This window comes from Copadichromis virginalis, linkage group LG11 (genome assembly GCF_057382275.1).
Source record: "Copadichromis virginalis isolate Kocher_CV1m ecotype Utaka linkage group LG11, C_Virginalis_male_GT1.1, whole genome shotgun sequence".
Taxonomy (NCBI): domain Eukaryota; kingdom Metazoa; phylum Chordata; class Actinopteri; order Cichliformes; family Cichlidae; genus Copadichromis; species Copadichromis virginalis.
Window position 1 is genome coordinate 22,900,547 of NC_140628.1, and position 24,769 is coordinate 22,925,315.

The 24,769-nt window shown below is 42.6% G+C and overlaps 4 protein-coding genes across 8 annotated transcripts; 2 read left to right on the forward strand and 2 right to left on the reverse strand.

Moving 5' to 3' along the window:
- The first annotated feature begins 358 nt into the window (after positions 1-358).
- On the forward strand, positions 359-4,765 carry sgk2b (serum/glucocorticoid regulated kinase 2b). The gene is made up of 12 exons (XM_085473783.1): positions 359-612; positions 925-1,000; positions 1,098-1,167; positions 1,276-1,301; positions 1,528-1,585; positions 2,637-2,720; positions 2,846-2,977; positions 3,101-3,213; positions 3,626-3,845; positions 3,935-4,090; positions 4,169-4,258; positions 4,339-4,765. Exons 1-12 carry the CDS (start codon positions 546-548, stop codon positions 4,498-4,500), a joined length of 1,254 nt encoding a protein of 417 aa, XP_085329909.1. The 5' UTR covers positions 359-545; the 3' UTR covers positions 4,501-4,765.
- LOC146698589 (putative transmembrane protein 244) lies at positions 4,762-8,002 on the reverse strand. The gene is made up of 6 exons (XM_085473784.1): positions 7,216-8,002; positions 6,714-6,799; positions 5,743-5,816; positions 5,533-5,658; positions 5,397-5,441; positions 4,762-5,304 (listed from the first exon to the last, which is right to left on the reverse strand). Exons 1-6 carry the CDS (start codon positions 7,246-7,248, stop codon positions 5,210-5,212), a joined length of 459 nt encoding a protein of 152 aa, XP_085329910.1. The 5' UTR covers positions 7,249-8,002; the 3' UTR covers positions 4,762-5,209.
- Positions 8,003-8,347: 345 nt separating this feature from the next.
- l3mbtl1b (L3MBTL histone methyl-lysine binding protein 1b) lies at positions 8,348-20,742 on the forward strand. Of its 5 annotated transcripts, none has more exons than XM_085473779.1 (22): positions 8,348-8,421; positions 9,833-9,964; positions 10,148-10,343; positions 10,458-10,671; positions 10,782-10,911; positions 11,068-11,119; positions 11,535-11,629; positions 11,721-11,825; positions 11,924-12,095; positions 12,169-12,260; positions 12,377-12,528; positions 12,765-12,841; positions 13,232-13,317; positions 13,408-13,518; positions 13,613-13,727; positions 13,977-14,076; positions 14,607-14,801; positions 14,909-15,010; positions 15,103-15,167; positions 15,247-15,419; positions 15,717-15,779; positions 19,291-20,742. In XM_085473779.1, the coding sequence occupies exons 2-22, from the start codon at positions 9,857-9,859 to the stop codon at positions 19,417-19,419; spliced, it is 2,532 nt and encodes an 843-aa protein (XP_085329905.1). In that variant the 5' UTR covers positions 8,348-8,421; positions 9,833-9,856; the 3' UTR covers positions 19,420-20,742. The 5 variants fall into 5 exon arrangements, with proteins under 5 accessions (XP_085329905.1, XP_085329904.1, XP_085329906.1 ...); XM_085473778.1 differs by lacking the exon at positions 8,348-8,421 and adding an exon at positions 8,453-8,995; XM_085473780.1 differs by lacking the exon at positions 8,348-8,421 and adding an exon at positions 8,453-8,995 and having other exon boundaries at positions 10,485-10,671.
- Positions 20,743-21,767: 1,025 nt separating this feature from the next.
- Positions 21,768-22,462, reverse strand: LOC146698591 (uncharacterized). The gene has a single exon (XM_085472690.1). The coding sequence runs from the start codon at positions 22,419-22,421 to the stop codon at positions 21,813-21,815; it is 609 nt and encodes a 202-aa protein (XP_085328816.1). The 5' UTR covers positions 22,422-22,462; the 3' UTR covers positions 21,768-21,812.
- Positions 22,463-24,769: the final 2,307 nt, after the last annotated feature.

Below are 24,769 nucleotides of genomic sequence, written 5' to 3' on the forward strand. Positions count from 1 at the left end.
TTTTTACTAGTAAAAGTTAAGAATTTATTGACTATTAATAGATAATAAAGAAAACTGTAGTTTAGTTTTTGGTTTACTGGAATTCTAATGTTAAAAAAAATGATTTACAAATGACTTACAGATATATTTTCCACTGGTGACTTCTAACAAGTCAGCAGACCGTTTAAACGTTAAAAGGCTTTGGTGTACGCTTATGCAATCTAATGCAGGAACGAGAGTCCCAGATGCTACCGAGGAAAAATGAAACATACTGCTGGCCAGTGGCTTGTCGTAACTTACGGTTGTCCACGCGTAATATAATTTGGATATCTCCGAGGGCACTTGAACGCAGCTTCACTGGTATTCAGCGTCTCCCCTGCGTCACCGGTCCTTAAACTGAACGGCAGGTCAGGGGCGACGTGAGACAAGTAGGGCACCTCAGAGAAGGACAGTCCACCCGTGTGCCTTCAGCAGCAGCTACCTGCGCTCTGCTCCTCAGATATTTTCTTTTTTAATTTTCATTTTTCAAGTTAAACCAGCTGGTCGTTTTTTCTTTTCTTTTCCAGATGACCGTGTCTCAAGAAAGGCCCATGACCTATGCCAAGATGAAAGGCCTTGTCTCGTTTCTCTCAGGTAAGAACATTAAATATAAATGTTTAAGATAAGCTTTACTTTACCTGTGATCTTAAAGCAAGCTCGTGTATAACATCTAATATAAAGATAAAAGCTAAAGAGGCCAAAAGAGAGTAATTAGTCATTACTGCATAAAATACCACAATGTTAAAATTATTTATCTTGGCTTGAAAGGTTCAGAAAGTCTCCATATAATTAGAGAAGTTTGATCACTTGAGAGAAGTGCGGTGATAAAGTGACACCAACCTTCTGCTGAGTAAATACAGCTGTTGACCTCTTATGTAAGGGACTAACCCTCTTCCTGTGCTACAGCTCTGCTCAAGGGGAAGAAAGTGGGCTTCAGTGACTTCTTGCACAAATTTGTTTCCAGCCAGCACCTCTGCCAACAGTAAGTTGGCAACAGTCATTTTTTCACAGCTTTTTTCCTTCGTGTTGAACCTCATAAAACAAACCCTCATATTCTGTGTCCGATCTCCCGATTGAAGCCTGGACACTGAGAAAATCCTGCAGAGACAAAGCAAACCGGGGAGAGGGAAGGAGGAGAAATCTACTTTGGTGAGTTCAGAGAGAAGACTTTTTTTTAAAGTCTTTGCTGAGTGTTGACAGAAGATGAAACTTGAGCTGACCTCCTGACCGTTTTGTCCCTCTATGTCTTTTCCTCAGAGCTCCACGAACACAGAAACCTCACAGTAAGTCATTTTTTCCCTTTACATCGGGAAATATTTCGTCTATGTTGTCAATGATGCACAATCTGGACTTAATAAAGTGGCCAGAAGGCTTTTTTCTCATTCATGAGCTTCACCAGAGGCAACCTGAGAGTTATTTCTTATCATGCATTCACATCCAATTATTATGCATGACTTATTTGTACTCGGACGTGCATTATTAACTGTTTTCTGCTGTTGTATTAACCAGGATGAAACCATCAGACTTCGACTACCTCAAAGTCATCGGCAGAGGAAGCTTTGGAAAGGTGGGGAAAAAAAATCCTCAGCACCTACCCCCCTGACCCCCTTTTAAGACAGCCGATTGGTCTGAAACATGAGGATTTGTTGTTGTTCAGTAGAGGAGAGATCCACAGCGAATTCTCAGCACAGAAAAACACATTTAGGCTCTGTTAAAACCTGCTTTTAAATCAGTTTTACACCCACTCCAAGTGACCAGCTTTAAGCATCAGTGCACCAAACAAGCACTGGTACCCTGGATGTTAATTTCTGACAAATATTCGGTGCTCATATCATGATATCAGAGAGGTGGCTGGTCAAAAACAAGTTACAGCTTTAGGAATCGCTCATTTCCCAACCGTGATCCATTCTGTGGGAAAAATACTTTTCTAACATAGTCACAAATCTAACTCGTCGCTGTAAAACAGCTGGTTGCAGTTTTTTTTACTGTCATTTTTTTATTACTTACAAACAAACAGAAAACACCTACATGCACTCACGAACAACCTGGATTGCCTCGTCTCTGCAGTTTGTTCATGTAACATCAATATTTCAGTCCTCGCCCTGTCTCTGACACATAAACACACATAAACACAGTCCATTTCTTTCTTTTCTCTAGACATCGTACCTCTTGAATTCTTATCTGATGAGTCAACAGCTCCAGGACATTTTTTTTTTCACTCACTAATTTCAGCTATTTGTTTTGTGTTTGTGGGTCTGGCTCGTACCATCTCAATATTTCCTCTCATATGATGAAATTAGAGCACTATACATGACCTAGATATGTCATAATTTTTAAGAATAAACAAATGAGCACGCTTCCAAAAATATTTAATACCAGAACAAAGCCAAAAAACACAAGAATTACTTACTCTTACTACTCTACACTGTCTCCAGCTTGACTGTGTTATAGGTAAAAATGTACCAGCTGTGTTGTAGTTTTTACAGTTTGTAAAATGTGTTTTTCTGATGCTGACGGGGTCAGATGGGAACTTTTTCCCCAGATTTGGTTGACCTTGTAAGTTGCTGTGTTTGAGGTTGGTGCTGTGAGATTAAATGTGAAAATTCAAACTTTTACAGGTGCTGCTGGCAAGACATAGAAAACAAGGGGGTTATTATGCCGTGAAAGTGCTCCAGAAACAGTTGATTGTCAAGAGGAAAGAGGTAATCTATCTATCTATCTATCTATCCATCTATCCATCTATCCATCTATCCATCTATCCATCTATCCATCTATCCATCCATCTATCCATCTATCCATCCATCCATCCAGTGTTCTGTCTCTGTAGCAGAAGCATGTGATGGTTGAGAGGAGTGTACTGCTGAAAGGACTACAGCATCCATTCCTGGTGGGACTCCACTTCTCTTTCCAGACACCAAACACTCTCTACTTTGTCCTGGACTATGTCAATGGAGGGGAGGTGAGTGTATAAGATTAAGGATTTCAAAATATTCTGCATTCAGATGTTTAGTTGTTGTGTACTCTATGAGTTTGTAGAAGTGCAGGTGTTGCTGTTGTGTTGAATTCCTTGCTTTGCTTTCAGCTTTTCTACCACCTGCAGAGAGAGGGGTCATTTCCAGAACCCAGAGCTGCTTTCTATGCTGCAGAGGTGGCTGCAGCACTGGGCTACCTCCACTCTCTTAACATCGTCTACAGGTATGTATGTATGTATGTATATATATATATATATATATATATATATATATATATATATATATATATATATATATATATATATATATATATATATATATATATATATATATATATATATGCGTGAAAACACAGCATTAGAAAAGCGGCAGCATAGTCACCCTTCCAAGTTTTTCTCGCCTCTGTGCTCTCTCTCTTTCTTTGTGCATGTTTGATTTGACCACGTTCTGCCTGCTTCATTTATTCATGCAGAGAATTCCCAATGAAATTTTCCCACTCAAATCCACCATGTTCTCCGGCGCCACATTAAAAATTAAAGAGTGAGGAAAAGCAATGTGAAGCTAAAGGAAACTAACAAAGAAATGACAGCTAATGTCAGATTTTGCAGGACTCAGTGTTCTTTGTTTTTATGCAGAGACCTGAAACCTGAGAACATCCTGCTGGACAGTGAGGGCCACGTGATGCTGACTGACTTTGGGCTTTGTAAAGAAGGTGTGGCCACAGGTGGGGTCATGCACACCTTCTGTGGCACTCCGGAGTACCTTGCTCCAGAGGTGTTACACGGCCATCCATATAGCCCAGCTGTGGACTGGTGGGGACTCGGCACGGTGGCTTATGAGATGATCTGTGGACTGGTGAGTGCAGGTGCAGTGATCTCTATCCTTTACATCATCAGCATCTTCACCTTAAGCCACCTCCCTCTTCCCCTCCCTCTCTCTCACAGCCTCCATTTTATAGTCGCAGTAAACTGCAAATGTTTCAGAACATCCTTCACGGCCCTCTGCAGCTACGCAGCGACATCTCTAAAGCTGCCTGCTCACTGTTGGAGGGCTTATTGGAAAAAGATGTCTCCAGACGCTTAGGAGCGAGCTGTGACATTGTAAGTGCCCCAGCTAAAAAGAAGAGAAACAGTAATGAAACATGGCCACAGAAGGGTTAACTGTTATTGTGTTTCCAGGCGGAGCTGCAGGAACATCCCTTCTTCGCCTCTATCGACTGGGATGACCTCCTGGCCAGAAAAATCAGACCCCCTTTCATCCCAAAAGTGGTACGAGTGAATCAGAAATGAGCTCGACGCACTTTTCTTTTTAACCGAGGGAACATGGCTCACTCCTCTCTCCTCTTCAGGCTGGTCCTTGGGATGTCAGTTACATTGACCCAGCGTTTACACGACAACCTGTACCTGCCTGTGTGAACGACATGTGCCAGGAGGCCGGGGTCAGCGAGGCCTTCCAAGGATTCTCCTACATGAACCCTGTGGAGTACCTGGCAGCAGAGCCGGTTTCATAACAACACCGAATCCTCCGGGGGCGCGGTTGTTCAGTTGTTTCTTTTTTACATCATTAATTTTTAAGTGGGTGTCTATTTTTAAGAACTTGAGCAAAAAGATTTTTATGCTAACAGTGCAACATACTGTATGTTTCATTGGATGTTTTGTTTGTTTGTTTTGTGTTTTTGGCTATTGATGTTAATTCAATATGTGGTCGTGATGATGGAATGGGCTGGTCACTATTTCATCCTCGCTGCTTTAATGCATTATATGAAGCACTCAACAGTTTGGAGTAGATTTATTTTTCAACACTTTGCATTTACAGGATATTAAAATATACAATGTGTACTGCAAAATTCTCATTCTAACATTACATTCACAGCTTACAAGTGCACTCAAAATACTTCACTGGCTGCTTTATTGCTGCATAGTGACAGAGCAAAATACAGAAAGCATCTCCATGCGGTGTTTAGATAAAAACAACAACAGGATGCCAGCCTATTGGCAACACTAAAACACAAATTGGACCCCAGCTCCGACTTCACGTGTGGTGTTTTGGTGTCTAATTTTAGTGATGAACAGAAAAAGCCCATCACTGTGGAGAAGCTAATGGATGTCTTCCCCTCAAAAAAAAAAGAGAAAAAAGGAGAGCATCTGTTCTGATCCTTTCTACCTCACTTCACAAGACTGTGGAACAGTTTGGACACAGGGAGGGTGGCTTTCAGTCTGTCAGTAGATGCTGAAGGAGGCGTAGCTCTGCTCACTCTGGCATGTGAAGTAAGCAATCAACTGACCGTTGCAAATCATCAGAAACAAGCCACTGCCTAGGGAAAAATGAAGAGTGACATATTTGAAACAGCTAACCTCATGAAGTTAAGACTGATAGTAACCGATGAGCTGGCAGTGTTTGTCTTACCTAAAGCCAGCCACCACTGCCACACAGTAGGAAACTCCAACATTACTGCAACATGGAAACAAAACGTGTCATTACACAATGCATTTGGTTATTCAAGCATGCACCTGGGTAGATGCACCGATACATTTCTGCTCACCTAGGCTGGTGATCATTACATGCACCAGTGTGACAGTGAGAGCGTAGTCCCAAACCCGCCTCCTCACCACTGCGGCAAACAGAAGGCCACTGCAAAAGTAGGTGAGCTCCAAGGACAGGAGGTTCACTAGAAAAAGAAAAGAGAAAATAGATTATGTGTATAAAGCTGCCACTCTGTGTCGACAGCATTGCACGCATTAGGTGTGCTCACCCAAGTATTTGGAGTTGGATTCGGTAGGTTCGGTCTTAAAGTCAAAAGGAATCAGTCCATCAAAGTGGTCCAACCTGAGATGAGAGATATGATAAAGTTACAGCAGACAAAACATTAAAGCGCAACCTATAAGTAAATATCTTAAAGTAGAATGAGTAGAATAATCTATTAAATGAATATCTTGAATAAAGAAGGATAACCTATAAGTACAATGATCTGTTAGTAAATACCTTAAATAAAGTAAAATGACCAATAAGTAGAATAACCTAAGAGTAAATAGCTTAAATAATGCAGAATGACCTATAAGTAAAGTAGAACATCTTGAGCATAATACGATATGGCGAAACAAAATAGGTCAATAAGTTAAAAATTCCCCAAAAGAAGGAGCTCAAACAGAAAAATTATGAATGCAATAAGTAGAAATTAAAGTAAAATATATAACAGTTTGAATGGAATACAATAAAACATACCAACAAAAACATAAAAAGAAATATAATACATTAAAGAGACTGTGCAGAAAACTATTACAATAAATGTCATACATTTAAAAAGGATAATAAAAAATACCTTATTAAATGTAGTTAAAGAAAAATAGCATAGCAGTGCAGTTTGTAGTCTGTTTGATGTGTGTGATTGGTGTAACTTTTTTTCTCAGATTCTGAGATTAATCTTTGAATTCAGAGAAAAAAGAAATCTCAGAATTCTGAGATTAATGTCAGAATATTTACTTTTTTATTCACAATTCTGACATTAATCTCAAAATTCTGAGGTTAATTTCAGAATAGCCTCACAATTCTGACATTAATTTTAGAACTCAAAGAGATTAATGTCAAAATACTGACTTTTTTATTCAGAATCTTGACATTTGGATTCTGAATATTTGTTGCTATTTATTATAATCATCAATATACTTCCAGTTATTATAGGAGACAAACCCTCCTTTCAATCCCTTGCGCGTGCGTGGCTCTCACCTGAAGGCACCAAAGCAGACGCTCCCGATCATGTAGAAAAGCGAGTAAAATATGAGCAGACACAGCAGCAGGTTGAGGAGCACGGTCTGTTGGGATGGATAGAGAATGGGGCGTAATTTAAAGATTCTTGTCCGTCAACGCTACATATTTTCCATATAACGCAACACGAGCAAACACCACCTAAAGCTGAGGATTGCACTCTCACAGTATTATAGACGCAGATCCCTGCAGTGGGAGGGATATGCGTGGTCTGTAAGCAGGCAGACAGGCAGGCTCTTTTATGTGCTGCAGCCCGACCTGCTGCTGGTTTATAATATATAAGAAGTATGATATACATATTTAACGTGTGTGTTTACATTATATATAAAACAGCCTGTCATAGCCAGCTTATTCTGTTGTTTAACCGCACATAATTCCCACTTTCGATCCACGGCTCACAGAAACGCCTGAAAATCCACAGGACAGTCGGATAATCTCACAGCACACGATTTCCCCATCTTACCTTCGAGTCGACCGCTCTGCCTTTGAATGCCATCTCATGGTTTCCCTTTAATGCTTTATTCCCAAATAACGTGGGCTGCAGCAGGCTGCACGACCTCGGTTAAATCCCCCAGCTCTCCTCCTAACAAAGTGGACTCCTACCACCACCTAGCGGCCAACAGGAGACGCGGAGCAGCGCCGCCGCTTTTACAGCCCAGCTGAACTCGTTTCACCTCGTATCAGGGCGGCCTTTTTTAATTTGTTTTTAACTGAAAAAAATAAAGACTTTCCTCTGTATGTGCCACTTGTATGTTGTCGTGGATATTTGTTATATTCCCCAGCCCAGGTGTTTACCATTTGGGGGGATATACCTCGCATCTACAGCCTTGCCATTACCGTGGAAAGCCGCCCAGTGTGCAGGGAGATTTATACCGGCAGGTTAGCTGCTTATATTCTGGTTGAATATGAGTGATTTTGCACCCAGTACATACTTCCAAGCCCATGTGGTGACCAGACGAGGCACCTGTGTGGTCAGGTGTTGCGTTAAATTGATCATTTTTCACAGTAATAGATAAATAAAATAAATAAATCGTGCACCCAGCAGCCTCGCTGTGTTATGAAACGTGATGGCATCACCCTTATTGTAGTCGGATGATATTTCCGTGCATAAGATGTGAGATGTAAGACTGACACACCTCAGTACACTCCATCTGACTGTCTCGGGTTTAACAGCCCCATTGTGTTCGTTTTTCAAGTGATATTACAGGCCTGAGCGTTTATATCTATAGTTAGCGCCGGTGGTTGTAGTCTTATTAACGCTTGTGTCCTGAATATGTCCGCCCCAAACGAGCTACTACAGTGATCAGAGTGTGCTTAAAAAGTGGGAAGTGACCAGTTTTTGACCATCGGGGAAACCAACGGCTCCTCCACGGCTCTTTATGGGGGAGACACTGTGCTCCCTGCGCTCCGCTCATACACAGTCGTATTTAACGCTTTTATAGGCGGTTTAGGTCAAAGGGGGAACCCGGAGCCCCTGTCCGGCGGATAATTCTCGTTACACCGGCTCTAAATCGAGTTTTGGGGCGCGTTGTGAACGTACGCAGGCCCGGTATTGACCACCAGCAGTGAACTTAACTTTTCCGAGACCCAAAGTTGTGTCAGGCAGCGCGTCTTGCGCGCATGCGCACCACTCTATCCAGCTCTAAATAAGAGTTAAAACAGAAACGAGGTGAGTTCCACAATTGTTAAACAATACGGGCGTTAATAATCATTTGTTGTCGTTGACGAGGACGGCGTTTGAAAAGCAGGCGTTCGTTTTTGTAAACTGGCGACAGTTTCCATTATTTCCACTCTGATTTAAAACGGCGAGAATAAATCGTTTTTTTCCAAGTTTCTATTGAAGAAATTAATCAAGCAACAATGTTAAAGCTCGTAACATTATCGCGGTGTTGTTACGAGTGTGCGTGATATTCTGTGATGTATCTGCATTTTGCAAATGCGTTTTCCTATTGTTATTAACCGGGAAACTTATTTATTACAGATCGTCCTTATAGCTGGCTCTGCATCCAGTCTCAATGCTACGGCTAGCCCTCTATAGCAGCCCTCAGTTCATATGAACTGAGTGGAGCTAGCGACTGTTAGCTTTATGTCAGCGCTAGCTAGCAACCTGGGCTGACATTCCGTGACAAGGGGAAAGTGAAGAAAAACGGCCAGAGTGAATGAAAACACCAAGTCAGGAAATTACACAGCAAGCGTTTGCCTTTGTTTAACGTGTAGCAGCTTTGCGGCATTTGTTTAAAATGGTAACTTGAGTAATTAACATAGTTTAAACGTGTTGGTGGCCTCTTCCTATGCTCCGCCATTTTGTATAAGACGAATGCTAATCATGGGCGCTCTTACATACACTTTATTTATGGCTAGAATAAAACTGAGGCATGGGATGCAAAGTCTAACTTAACCGAGATCCAGGAGCTCTGATTGTTGTTTACTTTTGACACGGTTGTGACCACGATGCAAGCAGAAAATATAACCTTAATTCAGTGTTGAACATGCGTCGGGACTAAAACGTTATATCGTATTATTAAGCGGATAAAGACGTTTTTAAGTTTGGCCAGTGAGTGCAGAAAACAGTGTTCTCCTTACAGCTGATAAACAAATGAGCTCCTCACTTGCTCCTTGCCAGGCAAGCAGTCGGTTTTAAGAGATACTGTTAAAACAAGGAAAAGACGAACTTGTCTGGTTAACTTAAAGTTGAGACGTCTTTCCTCTTCTTTGTCAATGATCTGGACTAAGGTTTACCCTAATGGGGTCGTTTGTGCTCGCATTTCTCTGATAGTTGGCCGGCAAAACAATATTATTATTGACTGTTTTGTCTGAAATCGAAGTGCATGGTGTATCCTGCACGCCAGCGCGCAGTCGCCATCTAGTGGTGATGCTGCGCAGAGCTGTTTACAAGTGCAGGGAGGAATAAAAACTGCATTTGTGATCGGAATCAGTTCGCTGATCAAGCCGTAGGGGACCGCTTGGCTCACTGCAGTTATCATGTACAGGGAAACAATGGGCCTGGAAAACAGAAGCGTAAAAGTCAGAGGTGCAGACTGTGCGCATAATACCATGCCTTTCCATGTGACTCTTTGCAGGTTGGTCATATCAGCAGAGTGGGAATGACTGACACTCCACCCAGTGATGGCCCCTCCCAGGGAGCTGAGTTTGACAGGATGGGATTAGACTGGAAGGATGGCATTGCAACGCTGCCAGGCAGTGATATCAGGGTACAAAAGATATCACTGATTTTTGTTGTTGTTGTTTTTCGGTCCAGGGTCTTTCTTGCTTGTGCAAATATTTGTTTATAGGGGGAGGAGGCTGTATGTATAGCTGTTTCTCAGGCTGAACTCATAATCAGGACCATAGTAGCACACCAACTTGGCTGATAGGAATGTGTCTCTTTTTTTCAGTTCCGCCTGACCGAGTTTCGGACTCTTGAGATTGTCACAGATTTAGAGGTCAAAGGGCAGGAGGCAGAGCCTAACAGTGAGACCTTGGACCCCGCACCATCTCACACGCCCACCCCTCCACCTGAAGGCCAGTCACAGACAGGGACAAGCAAAGCTTCAGCCAATCAGAGTAAACCAGGATTGTCTCAAGCTAAAGGTATGATGGCACATGATTGTCATTTTTATAATGAAGACTTTCACTGTTTGGTTTTTAAAGTCTACGTTACGTTTCGGCCTCAGTTTCAGCCCTTCTTTCTCCTCCGTCCTTTAGCTCCTGGTCCTGTGCTTTTGTCTTTAGAGGAGGGCCCCAGTATGGAGGGCCCCAGTGTGGAGGTTGGGCCCAGTGTTGAAGTTGGTTCTAGTGCAAACTTGGGCTCAAATGGGGAGCTGTCAAGGTGCCGGGCCTGCGGTGGCCGTGCTCCTGGGGATGCCCTCCTGCAGGGGAAATTCTGCTGCTCAGCTTGTGCCCAGCCTTCCAGTGGCAGGTAAAACCATGCCTCTGTTATCTCTAATAACGCCCTCCCCCCCATTTAATTTTTTTTTAGATTAACTTAATATTTTTTGTTTCATGTGCACCTTCTTTGTGTTTGTAAAGATCGTCTCCGGGAGAAGCACGGGAGGGTCAGGCAGTAGAAGGAGAGAGACTTGGCAAACGTGTGCGCAAAAAGAGGAAGATCTACATGGACTCTGGTGAGGAAGAGGAAGAAAACCAAGAAGAACCAGAGGTGAGGAATATACCATCAACACTTGTGTTCGGTGGTCAACTTCAGAGCTACATACATACCAGATGTTCAGGCTTAAGTTTCCTCTCATCTACAGGATGAGAAGAGTTGTGATAGTCCTGTGTAACACGTTTTGCTCATTCTGCTTTTTTCTTGTAGGAAAAGGCTAAAGCTACAAAGGGCAGGAGAGGAGCCAAAATTGCCAAGCTGGGTATGATGAAGCTCTAAACATTATTAGAATCTGTTAATGCCCTAAATCAGTTTTTTGTTGTGTTGTTTAGCTGGTGATACATTCTCAGCTTTTGAGACTGTCCTCTGATTTGATTGTCAGATTTTTTGATTAGCATTTGCATTATCTTCCAATTCATGAAACCTGCAGGCAATGTATTTCTCAGAGCGACAGAAAGCAGGAATGAAGAATGAGTTTTTATTAATTTGGTTAGACTTAAACCAATATTATGAGCATGCTGTTTTTGCCCATTTTTATATAGGGACTTCGATAGAAAGAAAATTGTCAAACTGCCTAGAATACATCCATGTATTCATGGTTTTATATGCATTGTGTGTCATTGGCATACACTTTATACAACACGTAATATGTCACTATTTGTTCACCCAACCTTTAGTTGCTGCCCCACCCAATAAGAAACGTGCATGGAGCTGGCCTTCTTACCTCGAAGAGGAGAGAGCGGTCGCTGCTCCAGTTAAACTATTCAAAGAGGTAAAAACCTGCATATACCTGCTATTTGTACCCTGTTAAGTAGAAGCTCACAGTCTTGTTTATCTGACCTATGCTGTTATTATTCTTGCAGCACCAGTCGCTTCCACAAAGCAGGAACAGTTTTAAGGTGGGGATGAAGCTGGAGGGACTTGACCCGGCACACCCGTCTCTATTCTGTGTGCTCAGTGTTGCGGAGGTACTAATGCTAATGCTTGACTATGTTACCTATACGCTATAACATTTTTCTAGATAAAGACTTTGACTCATGGATGCCTGCCTCTCTTTGCATCCCAGATCCAAGGTTACAGGGTGAGGCTCCACTTTGACGGATATCCAGAATGCTATGACTTCTGGGCTAATGCCGATTCGTGGGATCTGAAACCAGCCGGCTGGTGTGAGAAGAACGGACACAAGTTATTGTTGCCTAAAGGTAACAAGAATACCACCAATAAACATGAAATTCAAGGTAGAATTTTTATTTTTTATTTTTTTAACAAAGTTGGGTCACAACTCAGCTGACTGGGCTTGTCGTGTTGTAGGCTGTAAGGATGGAGAGTTCAACTGGAGCACGTACGTGAAGAACTGCAGGGGTCAGCTGGCCCCGAAACACCTTTTTAAGAGCCTCAACACAGTGAGTGTTAAACACATCTGAAGCTGTCAGATGGTTCTGTGATTCAGTGGATTTTATTGGCTCCGTGTGGCTAAATTGGCTAAATGCATATTGTCTTTTTGTTTGTTTGTTTTTAGTCCGTGACTCCATCCGGGTTTAGAGCTGGGATGAAACTGGAGGCGGTTGACAGGAAGAATCCTGCTTTGATCTGTGTAGCAACAATTGCTGCCGTTGTCGACAACCGCCTGCTCATTCATTTTGACAACTGGGATGACACACATGATTACTGGTGAGAGATTATTACCCAGAGATGTTCGCCGGTCTGCCTTGAGGGCAGCTGGAGATTTGAATCCGTGTGAAAGCAGTGCTAATTTAGTGCCTGTCTACTGAAGACAGCATGCCACTGTATTTTAAATAAACAGACTAGCATTGTAACTAAAGAGTTTCTGAACCTTTTTATTGGTGAATATTTCTTTCAAAACCCCCGGTGTTATCGTTCGCCCATTTACTTGTGTTTGTTTTAAGGTGTGATGCCAGCAGTCCATACATCCACCCTGTGGGTTACTGTGAAGAGGCTGAGCTAACACTCACAACTCCAGCTGGTAAGACAGACCAAGACACGTGTGAGTCAGTATGAATGTAATATACTGTAGGACCCAACTCTTGTAAGATCTGAGATGATTAATTAAAGGCCAGCTAAATAAAAAATGATAAATAAAATAAATAAAAATGGCAACAACAAAAAAAAAAAATCTTGAATCCTGAAATAGTAAAATCTGATAACAAAGCCACGGATGAATTATTCTGTAGAAAGTAAATGTGCTCATGCTAAGTGTATTAATAGTAAGATGTAATTTCCTGTAGATCCCCATGTTGCCACCTATTTCTAACCTGCTGGGTAATGTTGTTACACCTGTAGAAATGGCTTTGTTTACATGGTGTCTGTCTGCAGTATCCAGTGCACCTAATGAGTCTTTATCTCCTCTCCTTAGAATGTAAGGAACCAAAGAGTTTCTCTTGGGAGAAATACCTGGAAGAGACGGGCACACAGGCAGCTCCTGCACGAGCTTTCAAAGTGGTATGATATACGAGTATGCAGATATTTACGGTACTGTGCTACAGTAGTCTAAATACAGACATGTGATTCTGTGTTGTTGTTTTTTTTCAGCGACCTCTGCATGGCTTCCAGTTTGGGATGAAAGTAGAAGCGGTTGATAAGAGGAATCCCATGCTCATTCGTGTTGCCACTATAGCAGACACAGAGGACCACAGACTAAAGGTGGGAGATGTCTCTTCATGGTGATGCTTTTTGAGTTTGTTTTTTTTTCTGTGCTCAGCCTTTGTTTAAATTCTTGTTTACCCTCCTCTTGCAGATCCACTTTGATGGCTGGAGTTCAGAGTACGACTATTGGGTGGAAACCGACTGCCCAGATCTGCATCCTGTCGGGTGGTGTCAAAAAACTGGACACCCACTACAATATCCTAACGGTGTGACACATTTTACGACTCTCTCTCACACTCACACGCACAGACACACAGACTGTCCTTGTCTGTCCTGCTGGGTGCTGAGGGTGAGGTTGCCAGATTTCTAATTTCAACAGATGAGTCAGCACACTTGATCTCTGCCTTTATTTTACTTGGATAAGACATTAAGAGGAATGTATAATGAATTCAGAATGGATGGTTGTTTGCATAGTTTTATTAAGTTTCCCGTGTGTGTGCGTGTGTGTATTTCAGGCTCCAGTGATTTAGTGACTGCTCCAGGACAAGGATGTCCTACCCCGGGATGCAACGGCGTTGGGCACATCAGGGGACCTCGCTATGGGACTCACTACACGTTCGTAGCTCAACTTTTCACAGTCGTCTTTTGTTGCAACTCTTATGTCTTACATCTCCATTTTCATTTAAGATGTTTTATGCATTTCCCCAACTGCTCTCCCGGTTTACCTCAGGGAATATTTGTCATAGTTTCTCAGTCGCTGCAGTGTTGCCTTTCTATCCTGTTTTTAAAATACTTTTAACACTCTTAAGTGCACCACTTTCCAAATGGATTTCAATAAATTATCACCATTTCCATTTTTGTTTGTCCAGTCAGTTGTCAGGTAATGTCATATTGTTATATTAAGGTGTAGTAAACACGTCTTAACAGTAACTAAAAGAGGAGACGTCTCCAGGCTCTCAAATATTGCTTTTATTTGTGTGGGCTGCCAGCACTCTACATGTGTTACTTGTGTGTTTGTCTGTATGTAGGAGGGTGAGGCGAGGCGATATTAACTGCCTTTCTGTTGTCTGTGTTATAACCTCTTACTGGAGTTTTAAAAAAATAAAGGCTGTGTGTCCCAGCGATGTTTGCGTCTCTGTGTGCAGTCAGGTGAGCTGTCCCTACTCAGAGGTGAATCTGAACAAAGAGGGTTTGCTGCCAGACCGTCTCAGCGGAGAGCGGCCTCCCACCCTCAGCGGGCCTCATCCTCGTGGGCGACGCCCTGACCCAAATGCAAACAACACAACGCAAAACTCCTCGACGCAAGATCAACCCGAAGGACCGGAGGACGCCCAGAACAGGTTCAATCCTTTGTCGACATACTTTAACAGCTCCTATCATATCAGGGGATTTGCATGCAACTATATGTAGTGGTTTGTACCTGAGCAATGATTATCTGTGTTGCTAGGAAACCGGCGACGGTGGCAGCTGAGCGTACAGGACGCAGTAGCCAGGCAGAGGCACTGAGTGGAGCCACCGAGCAAAGCCACAATGGAACAAGGCCTAAACGGTACCTGTCGCTCAAGATAGCCTCACACTACGCTGCGCCTGATATGATTTGTTTGTTTCAAGGAGTCATTCTGTCGTTGGTCTTCATTTCAGGACAGCTCCAGTTCCCAAATACCTAAAAATGCATTATGTCAAAGAGGAGATTGGCGATAGTAAAGGTAAGCGAGGAAAAAGTGCAGAAGGAATCGTACCTCATACCCTCACTTCCTCCCACTGACTCCTCTTAACTCTCCTCAGCCTCTCCAGAGGCCATCTCCCTCCAGCAGGCCCTCCACGAGTCGGTGTTCTCCCCCGGCATCTCTGCCTCGCCTCCCCATCGGGTGGCTCTTTGCTGGGACAAACACTGCCAGCTGCTGCCTGAGGTCCTGGGGCTGACTGCCAAGAGAGTGGCCACTTGGAGTGCCGAGGAGGTTAGACATGCTTAGACACTCAGACTGTGTAAACACCAGAAAAGCAGGCACACAAACTCTGAATCCACTCATCCAACATGAAGGCGGCTAGTTGTTCAGGGAGACCGCAACTGTGCATGAATATTCAGTAAGGGCTTTTCTGGGTGTCGCGGTGAGCTGGAGCCTTCATTTTGGCAGTCAGGTGAACGATTGAGGGTCAATAGAGGCATGTAAAGAATCACGATTAGTAGATAAACACGCATTGATCGACGTTTGTCTGAAGCTGTTTTCTGTATGTTTATTTTCTTTGTTCTTCAGGTGGCTGGTTTTGTCAAAGGGCTTCCAGGGTGCAAAGAACATGCTGCTACATTTAAAACAGAGGTAAGCACTTCAGGATGGTTTGTAAAAAGAAGTGAGAGTGAAAGTAAAAGCCACATGGCATGTACACTGAAACTTCTGAAGGATCGATGCCTCTGCAATCGAAGTGCTAGCAGACAGTCCGCTCACTTTTATTTTTAAAGTTGAGCCACCACTAACAGGCAGGCTCCGTCCCTTCACGTCTTTTGTTACACTGTTGGCGGGCTAATTAGCCACTGTCATCAATATCAGTCAGCTGGCTCTGTAGAAAGTCTCTTCTCGTGCGGTCAGAAAAATTCCCACCTCCCCAGTGTGGATGATGCTCTGTGAGCTGGAGGGAAACTAACCAGAACCTGCAGCAGATGGAGAACTGACCCATGTGCTGCTACACCAAGTTCATTGAGGCCCCAGAGCACAACAGGGACAGACTTTGCTTACTGCAGTTGGACTTTTGTCTGCAGTACGATGGAGTCACTGAAGAAGTAGCTGATCATGGCTCTGATTATTGTCAAGATGTATTATTGATAATTCATCTAAGAAAGCAAAGCTGAGTTTTTGGGGGTTTTGTTTTTTTGCATGTAGGGTACAGTACCATCACACATGCCATCACAGAACATAATTCAGCGGAATCACTACAGAGTGTAGTCTGGAGAGTTCAGCAGATATTCCAGAACAGTTTGAAATTAAAATGTGTTTTATGTAGGGGATCCATGTAAGAGTGAAGTGGGAGGCTTTACAAGAGGTGCTGAGACCTGCTGTGACGTATGAGGGTGGCTCAGAAAAAAAGACAGGAGGCCAAGCTGGTAATGTTAAGATTTCACTGGGAGTGACCTGAAGGCTGAGCGGTTGGAGACAGAGTTAGAGCAGCAAGGCTGAGATGGTTTGGAGATGTAGCAGAGGAGGGACAGTAGACAGACTGGACAAAGGCTGTTGAATAAGGACTGCAAGGCAGGAGGAAAAGAGGAAGACCTCAGAAAGAGATCATGGATGTAGTGAAGGAGGACGTGCAGAGGCTTGCATGGGAGGAGGAGAAGCAGTCCCAACCTCCTAACTGATTTATGTGCACTTGTGTAGTGTGTTGTTTTACTGGTGTCCTCTGCTCCCTGTTTCAATCTGTGTGTGTGTGTGTGTGTGTGTGTGTGTGTGTGTTTTTTTTCTCTTAGTGTGTAAACACATACAGTGAAACAGGGAGCCAAGGAGATCACCAAAACAGAATTAGAATTAGATAAACCTTATTTTGGCGGATTCAGCATCGGTTGATTTCCAGCGAATTATAGCCTCTTTTTTTCCCTCTACATTATTTTTTGGTGTTTTGTCTTTATTGGATAGTGAAGCAGTGAAGACAGACAGGAAAGTGGGGAGAGAGAGAGGGAGCAAAGGGCCACGGGTTGGACTCGAACCTGAGCTGATGCACTCGGGCCGTGTGGCATGTGGCTGCCTGCTCATCCACCCACTGTATTTTACATTACTAGAGTGGGATAATGGTCGTGGATGTTTTGGCTCTCGCCCACACAACCTTTCTGTAAGAAGTATACGCTCATTTGTTTTGCGTTGAGATGCTGGTGCCCAGCACAGAAAACTGCTTTAAACAGGGCTTTAGTTAATAACTGCTCATTCTTGATTATTGTTTAATGCTTTATCATTAGACAAATCAATTTAGAACTTGCTTTGGATGTGAGGCAGATGCTGTTGAAGGTTATTCTTTTTTTTTTTTTCTGGATCAGTCCTTATATGTTATTTAACTGAGTAATTAATCAACTAAGGACTTCGGACAATACCTAACTGACCGAGGTTCAATCAGTTTAGCTTTCCCATTACTTCCTAGCCTTGTTCAGAATATCAAACGTGTGTATTTCCCTGCTGACATGAATGAGGTTATTCTCTAATCCAACAGCTGCTTTGGCTCTCGCTCATTTCCTGTGAAGGGAACAAGTGAGAGGTCCTTATTTTGCATTTGAGAACATGTGAAGAAAGCATGCATGAATAAATAAATAAATAAATAAACAAGGGAATACAAGTGGCAGCAATAAGCAACTTCATCAGTTTAGTGTGTGTGTGTGTGTGTGTGTGTGTGTGTGTGTGTGGTCTGAAGTCTGGCGTAAAGCTGGCTTAAAAATAGCTGCACATTAAATCGTAGATGTTGTTCTTTTGCATCAGTCATGGTTTGCAGTCTTCTCGGACACCTTTTTGCTGACTGCATAATTTCATGCAGTCTCCAGCTTTTTCATCTTGCATATATTTTCATAAATTTAAGGTTCTACTGAAAAACGAGAGAAAAAAGAGCCTCAGTTTTAGTGCTTCCAAAACAATTCATATGTCCACTAATGTAAATCCCTGTGCTAGTTCAGATTTACGTTGCACGTTAACCAATGGCAAACAAACCCTTAGTGATTTTTATAAAACAATAAAAATGTCAGCCACGTTTGTTCTCTAAAATGAGCTTTTTTTGATGTTTAATTTTGTTTTGTTTAACTTTATTTAAATATCACAGCTACAGTAAGACAGCAAGCAGGTTTAACAAACTTTAAGATGGGGAACTCTGAAAGGCTGATCAGTGAGACTGATTTAGGTGACTGTCAGTGGAAACAATTTCCAGGTTCAGACTTTCAATTTTCAGATGTACTTTTCAAAATGTTGCTCGGCTGAATTTTGCTGTTTACACAAAAGCGACGCCGCATGGGGAAAAAAGCCAGCACGTGAAGCAGACCGAGAATCCCGGCTGTACAAAAACAGCCAAACAGCGATGCAGTCGAGAACAACCAGACTTTCCAGTGTTCCTGGTGTTTATGCTAACTTCACTGTCCATAGTATCGCTCAAAACTGTCTGAAAAATTACGTTTACCAAACAGTTTCTGACACGTAAACAGCAAATAAACAGACTCTCCTCAAATCCAGCAAACCTCGTCGCTATGAGAGGAAAACCTGGCTCAGTGCAGACACTTTGTTAGGGGTGTGATCTTCCCCCCCTCAGTGATGCTGGTGACTTTCTATGGCCTGCTTTGTTAACGCTGGCTATCAATCGTTTCTTGTAAACACAGCAGACTTTACATTAGAAGTTAAATCATTTATGAGCTTGCCCGGTCACCTGGGGACAAGGTACTTTATTCATTCATTCATTTATAAATAAATAATTATTTATTTGTTTATTTATTGCATTTTTGATTTTTTATTTCTTCTCTTCTATCTGCATCTTCTTCTTTGTAATAATTGCATTTTTTTTTAGAAGTTTTAGCTGTTAAGTTGATCATTATTTCTTTTTGCTTATCAGATTATCCTGATGTGTATTTTAACTTCATGACCTGTAGTGAAACAATCAAAATCTTTGACAAAACTCATAACACCTAAAGGTTGATCCTAAATACTTATTTTGTCAAATCGTACTTTAAAAGTTAAGAAGTGTTGCTGTTGGTTTGACCCCTCCTAGTGCTTCTAGTATTGGAGGTGTTCTGTGTTCATACTGTTTGTGCGTCAACCAGCGTACAATAGAAATTCTTTTAAAGTAACAAAGCCTTTACTTGATTCTTTTCCTCTTCAGCAAATCGATGGCGAGGCCTTCCTGCTGCTCACACAAGCAGACATCGTCAAGATCCTGTCAATCAAGTTAGGACCCGCTCTGAAGATCTACAACTCCATCCTCATGTTGAAGAACGCCGATGAAGAGTAGAACACGACTCCAGTGGGACTTGTTCCTCGACGCTCGAGTAAAGACTTTGTTTGTTTTGTTTTTTTTAAATGTCCAGAACAAGTTTAACTTGTTGAGCTCTGTGATGGTACAGCTACACAAGAGAAACAAGCGGAAGTCATCATCTCAAAAAAACGTCCATCTCTCCTCCCTCCTCTCTCCATGATGGACGGCCCTGGTCAGCCTGAGGGAGAGTTTTTCATCATACCCCGAGGAACCCTTAACTTATAACGTGTTTGTTTACTGACTCTTTAAAAAAAAAAAAAAGGGAGGAGAAGAAGAAGCTACAAGCACCTTCAAGATTTCTTAACATTGTACAGCCAACAAATTGGATTTTGCGTCACAGTTCTGTTGCATTTTTTAAAAATCTGAGCTGTAATGAAACGTTTTTTGTGTTGCGACTTACTTGAGAACACACGTTGTTTGTTTTTTTTCTTTTGTTTGTTTGTTTGTTGTTTAAGCTGCAGAATACAATCGTGAGGCGGTGGGACATTTTTAAATGTGAAATTCAGTGGAGCAGAAGCACTATGTAGTTCATCTTTTCTCCTGTAGATGGAGAAAGAGGGCCACTCCACGGGCCCAAAGGGCGTGAGTGAATTTAAGTTTAAGTTGAATGAGGAGGGAGGGAGGGATGGTTAAAAATACGTGTTTGTGTACGAGTGTGTAAAAGTGTGTTTGAGAAGTGAGGATGCAATTTCCTACTATCCCGCTTGTGTTGGTTGGTCATTGCGGGGCGGGGGGGGGGAGTTTTTGACAAACAGGGCCAAGGGCTAACTGTTGAATTAAGGAAGCTTGGAGTTTTTTTTTTTTTAAGGTGGAACAAGCTCTGTTCTTCTACTTGTTTTTTTTGGGAACGCTCCATGAATATGAATGTTAAACACAGCTTTCAGTTTTGTTGTTTCTGGTCACAATGTTCTTGGTTCAGATTAACCTCTGGTCTTTTTACAGTGTAAATAGTATACAGCTACAAGAGTTTACTCCTGTTTGGATATGCAAAAGCTTCTCTACAGGAGAGGACGCTGTGGCAGTAAACTTTAAAAAAAAAAAACACACAAAAAAAAGAGCCTTGCTTCATAGTTCTGGAGAAAGAGGAAAGAAAACACCCACAACAAACATGTTCAGTGTCCTTGTAAATCTGCGTGTACTTCAGCAAGTTGGAATGTGTACATCAGCAACTGTTTATATGCAAACAGCTTTTATTTATGTATTGTAATTTAAGGGGTTAATGGTACGCCATTCTGGCTCCGAGGTAGCTCTGGCTGTTTGGAAAGTCTGAATGGGTGAAAATAAATGAGATGCACACTATCGGCTGTCCTCATTTGACTCTGGACATTTCACCCTCTCCCACACACTTGCACAGACAATCTAAAACTGCTCTACACTCACAGAGCTAGTACCAGGTTGGACCCCTTTTTTTTATTTTAATGGCACAGATTCAACAAGGTGCTGGAAACATTCCTTAGAGATTTTAGTCCATATTAACATGACAGCATCACACAGTTGCTGCAGATTGGTCAGCTGTGAATCCCCTGTTCCCACCATATTCTACAGGCGCTGTTTGTGAACTCATTATGTTCAAGAAACATATTTATTATTTGGGCCTTAGAATATGGTGTGTTGTATGAAAGTTACAATGTGGTCAACAACACTCAGGTAGGCTGTGCCATTGAAATCAGAATCAGAATCAGAATACTTTATTCATCCCGAGGGAAATTAGGGGTTACAGCAGGCAGCACGCTAATGGCGCATGCGCACTCACAAAGGAACCTTCTGACCAACTTTACACAAACATCACATTGGGCAGACATGTCAGAAGGTAGGCTGATAGGAAAAAAACAACGAAAATACACTACATGAGGTAAGAGGAGGAGAAAAAAAACTCCACTCAGACTGAGCTCCTAGTGGGAGAACAGTTTGATAAAAGAAAAAACACCTCAGCACAAAAGCACATGACTATCAATACACCATAGAAACACGAGACAAGCAACAGGGCGGGTAAAGGGTAAGAGAGAGCCGGCGTAGACAGCGCATCCGGTCCTGCAGCATCTGTGCTGTTCCAGTTGACTGCTATCATCCCCGGTAGGGCACAAGCATCGAAGGCGTTGGAAAGGGAGGGGGATGAGTGAGTGCTTATCAGTGTAAGTGTGTGTGTGTGCGTGTCCATAGTCTGGCTGAGACAGTGTCCTTCGGCCTATCAGGCTAAGTAAACAGTCCTCCAGCCAATCCAGGTGTCCTTCATGGGGCGGGAAGAATGGTCATCACACAGTCGTTATCAGGGAGTTGTTTTGGTGGGCTCCAGCCTTGGGCCTGCAGCTGGGGCCGTAGTGTCCAAATGTTGAATATTGTTGATTTCTCCTTTGTGAGCAGCTCGAATTCTAGCACTCCGAGGCTGGTCTCTCGATCTCCCGTTGAAGAGCTGCGAGCCTCCCCATGATGGTATCAAACTTCTGTTCCGTGGTGTTGTCAGTCTTTTGATTCTGAGAACTCACAACTGCAGTGATCCGTTCCGCGATGTTTTCCAACTGTCGCTCAAGGGTCTCATTTTGAGCAGGCCTCTCTCTGATGTTTCCCCTCATACGCTCAATGGTGTTGTTTTGAGCCTTCACAGCAGCTGTAAGCGTCTCCAAGGTGTTGACCATATTACGTTCGTTGTGAGAGGTCGCACCTCGTCCCGTCGCTTCGAATCCAGCGGGCAGCCTTGTGGGGGTTTGAACAGCCGGTTCCGCTTTCTTATTTCTCTGATAAACCAGGGCTAAGCCAACGCCGATCAGCATGAACCCTGTTATCATGGTTCCGAATAGGTAGATATCTTCAGCGTCCTCGATCGACAGTCCCGCCAGGCACACGGTCCTCCAGTTCTGCCACCCGTCCATCGTGTAACCGGCAGGGAAAGTCCCTCCAGGGCACTCAGGCTCTCCCGAGCCCCGACTTCTCGTTGAGAAAAGGGTGTCAATAGCACTCAGAGACCAGTTGATCAAATCCATAATTCTCTTTTAGGTTTAGAGAACGACAGTGAGAGACTGTTCCAGGGATGCTCAGTTGGTACCAAGAGGCCACAAAAATGCCAGCCTCACAATGGGACCAATGCCAGGCTGAAGCATTGCTACAAGGCAGGATGGATCCATGCTTTCATGTTGTTTACACCAAATTCTGACCTCGGCATCAGGCTGTTGCAGCAGAAATCGAGACTCATCAGACCATTGATCCCATGTGAACTATGTAGCTTCAGGTTTTTGTTCTTCGTCGACAATGTCAAATGTCAGCGGCATCGTAATTATTCAGTAAATTTGCTCCAGACTTTTTTTCAAATCTGTGATGGAAATTTAATGCAGAGTCAGTAAGAACTGGAACATCTTGTTTAAGTTATTGTTTTTTTAAAATCTAAGAGATAAATTTGATCACATTTGGCAGAGCCATCCGTAACATCACGCTGCAGTCAGGTCTCAATGGCCCACAAACCTAGAACTCAGTTGAGAGCAGGGACACCTGGTGTGAGCTTTCACCCAGAGAACTGCTGTTCACTGGATATTTTCTCCTTTCTCAGATCATTCTCTGTAAACTCTACAGATGGTTGTGTGGAAAAATCCCAGCAGATCAGCAGTTTGAAATAAATAAAGCAGCCCGTCTGACGTCAACAACCGTGTCACGTCCAGAGTTGCTTAAATTATATTTTTTCCACAGTCTTGATCGTGTCTACATGCCTAAATGCAGTGAGTTGCTGCCAATGTGATTGCCTGATCCTATATTTGCATTAAAAGAGCAGCTGAACGGCTGTACCTAAGAAATCACTTGCAGACTATATAGGTGTGCATTTATTTTTTTTTATTTGAAGTTTGATCTGTTGATGTTCACTGGATATGTGTTTTCAGGCTGTGGTAAACATTGTTTGCATGCTGTGTTTTTGTGCCATGCAGTCATTAACTTCCATTTATTTCTGTATGTTACATTAATTAAGCTGCAGATGTGAAAAATGCAAGTGGCATCGTAATTACTCAGTAAATTCGCTCCAGACTTTTCAAGTCTGTGATGGAAAATTAACGCAGAGAGTAAGAACTGGAACATCAAAGCATCTGTTTCCTGTTTAAGGTACTTTTTTAAAAAGTCAGAGAAAAACATTTGGTCAAGAGGCAGAGCCATCCGTAACATCATGCTGCAGGCAGGTCACAGTCAGGCCACAGTGGCCCCCAAACCTAGAACTCACTTCCTGTGTCTTGCCCACATATGGCCCACATGCAAACTTACCCACAAACCAGATTGCTAATTGAAACACATGTGGCACATCGGCAGCAGGCTGAAAGTCACACAAAACCACTGCTGCGCATGGCCTGAATCTTACACTCGTAACCCAGAAGCTTTCAGGTATCTTTAATACTTATATTCCTGTTTTCATCTAAGCTGTGAAGAACTGCAGATGAGCTCTGAGTGGATGAAACAAAATGTGTTTGTGGTGATGTAAAAGCTACATCTGTTGGCCCGGTGTGACTCATTCTATCTTCACCACAAACGGAGCCGTCGCTTACAAAATGGACCTGAAACCCCCCATATTTATATCCTGAATAGATTTTCACAAGTTTAAACCGTTTTTGTTTGACCTTATCCACAACGCAAGTTACCACTAACAAGATGGACTAGCTAGGAAATCTGGGCTTAAATGGTTAAAGGTGTTAAGCATTTGGACAGTTTGGACATTGATTATTTTGTTTGTTTGTGTTTAATTAAGTAAGGGGCACTTAATTGGAGCAGGATGCGTAAAGTTAGGTCTGTAATTTTTTGGACAATTACAAAGTTTTGTTAGTTTCAGTGCATTTTAATTTAAACAGTCAAAATGTGACTGAAGTGCAATGTTTCAAGTTTAAATAAGCTGCTTTAATAAAACTCATTTTAGGATTTACAGCCATTTTATACACATTCCCCCAATTTTCAGAGGCTTGAAAGTAATTTGGCTAACTAACTTAATTTTAAATCTGAGGACTGTTTGTAATCTTTTGAAGCCTCGGGCGGGCCTTTTACTGCAGACACCTTCTTGTTTGCGGGTCTGTCTGAATTCAGTTTTGTATTTAATGAAATGAAAAGCAGCTGGACAGAAATCAGGTGACTGACTTGGCCACTGGATAATGTCCCATGTCTTTGCCTTAGAGACTCTTGCGTTTCTTTTGCAGTTTGCTTTGAGTCATGTTCCATTTGCACTGTGAGGTGTGTCCAATCAGTTTGCAGCATTTGGCTGAATCTGAGCACAGAGTATTCTTCAAAATTCATCCTGCTGCTTATATCAGCAGTCACATCCGCATTAAACACTGGTGACTCACTTCCACAGGCATACATATGCACATGC

Excerpts from the sequence above, each read along its gene's own strand:
- LOC146698591 (XM_085472690.1), bottom strand. The coding sequence starts at position 22,421 with ATGGATTTGATCAACTGGTCTCTGAGTGCTATTGACACCCTTTTCTCA.
- LOC146698589 (XM_085473784.1), bottom strand. The coding sequence starts at position 7,248 with ATGGCATTCAAAGGCAGAGCGGTCGACTCGAAG. Across the intron at positions 5,817-6,713 it reads GTCTGCTTTGGTGCCTTCAG|GTTGGACCACTTTGATGGAC; the intron begins GTGAGAGCCACG and ends CTCTCATCTCAG. Across the intron at positions 5,659-5,742 it reads ATCCAACTCCAAATACTTGG|TGAACCTCCTGTCCTTGGAG; the intron begins GTGAGCACACCT and ends TTCTTTTTCTAG.
- sgk2b (XM_085473783.1), top strand. The coding sequence starts at position 546 with ATGACCGTGTCTCAAGAAAGGCCCATGACCTATGCCAAGATGAAAGGC. Across the intron at positions 1,302-1,527 it reads ACGAACACAGAAACCTCACA|GATGAAACCATCAGACTTCG; the intron begins GTAAGTCATTTT and ends TGTATTAACCAG. Across the intron at positions 1,586-2,636 it reads GCAGAGGAAGCTTTGGAAAG|GTGCTGCTGGCAAGACATAG; the intron begins GTGGGGAAAAAA and ends AAACTTTTACAG.
- l3mbtl1b (XM_085473778.1), top strand. Across the intron at positions 12,261-12,376 it reads TTTTTAAGAGCCTCAACACA|TCCGTGACTCCATCCGGGTT; the intron begins GTGAGTGTTAAA and ends GTTTGTTTTTAG. Across the intron at positions 15,168-15,246 it reads GGAGATTGGCGATAGTAAAG|CCTCTCCAGAGGCCATCTCC; the intron begins GTAAGCGAGGAA and ends AACTCTCCTCAG.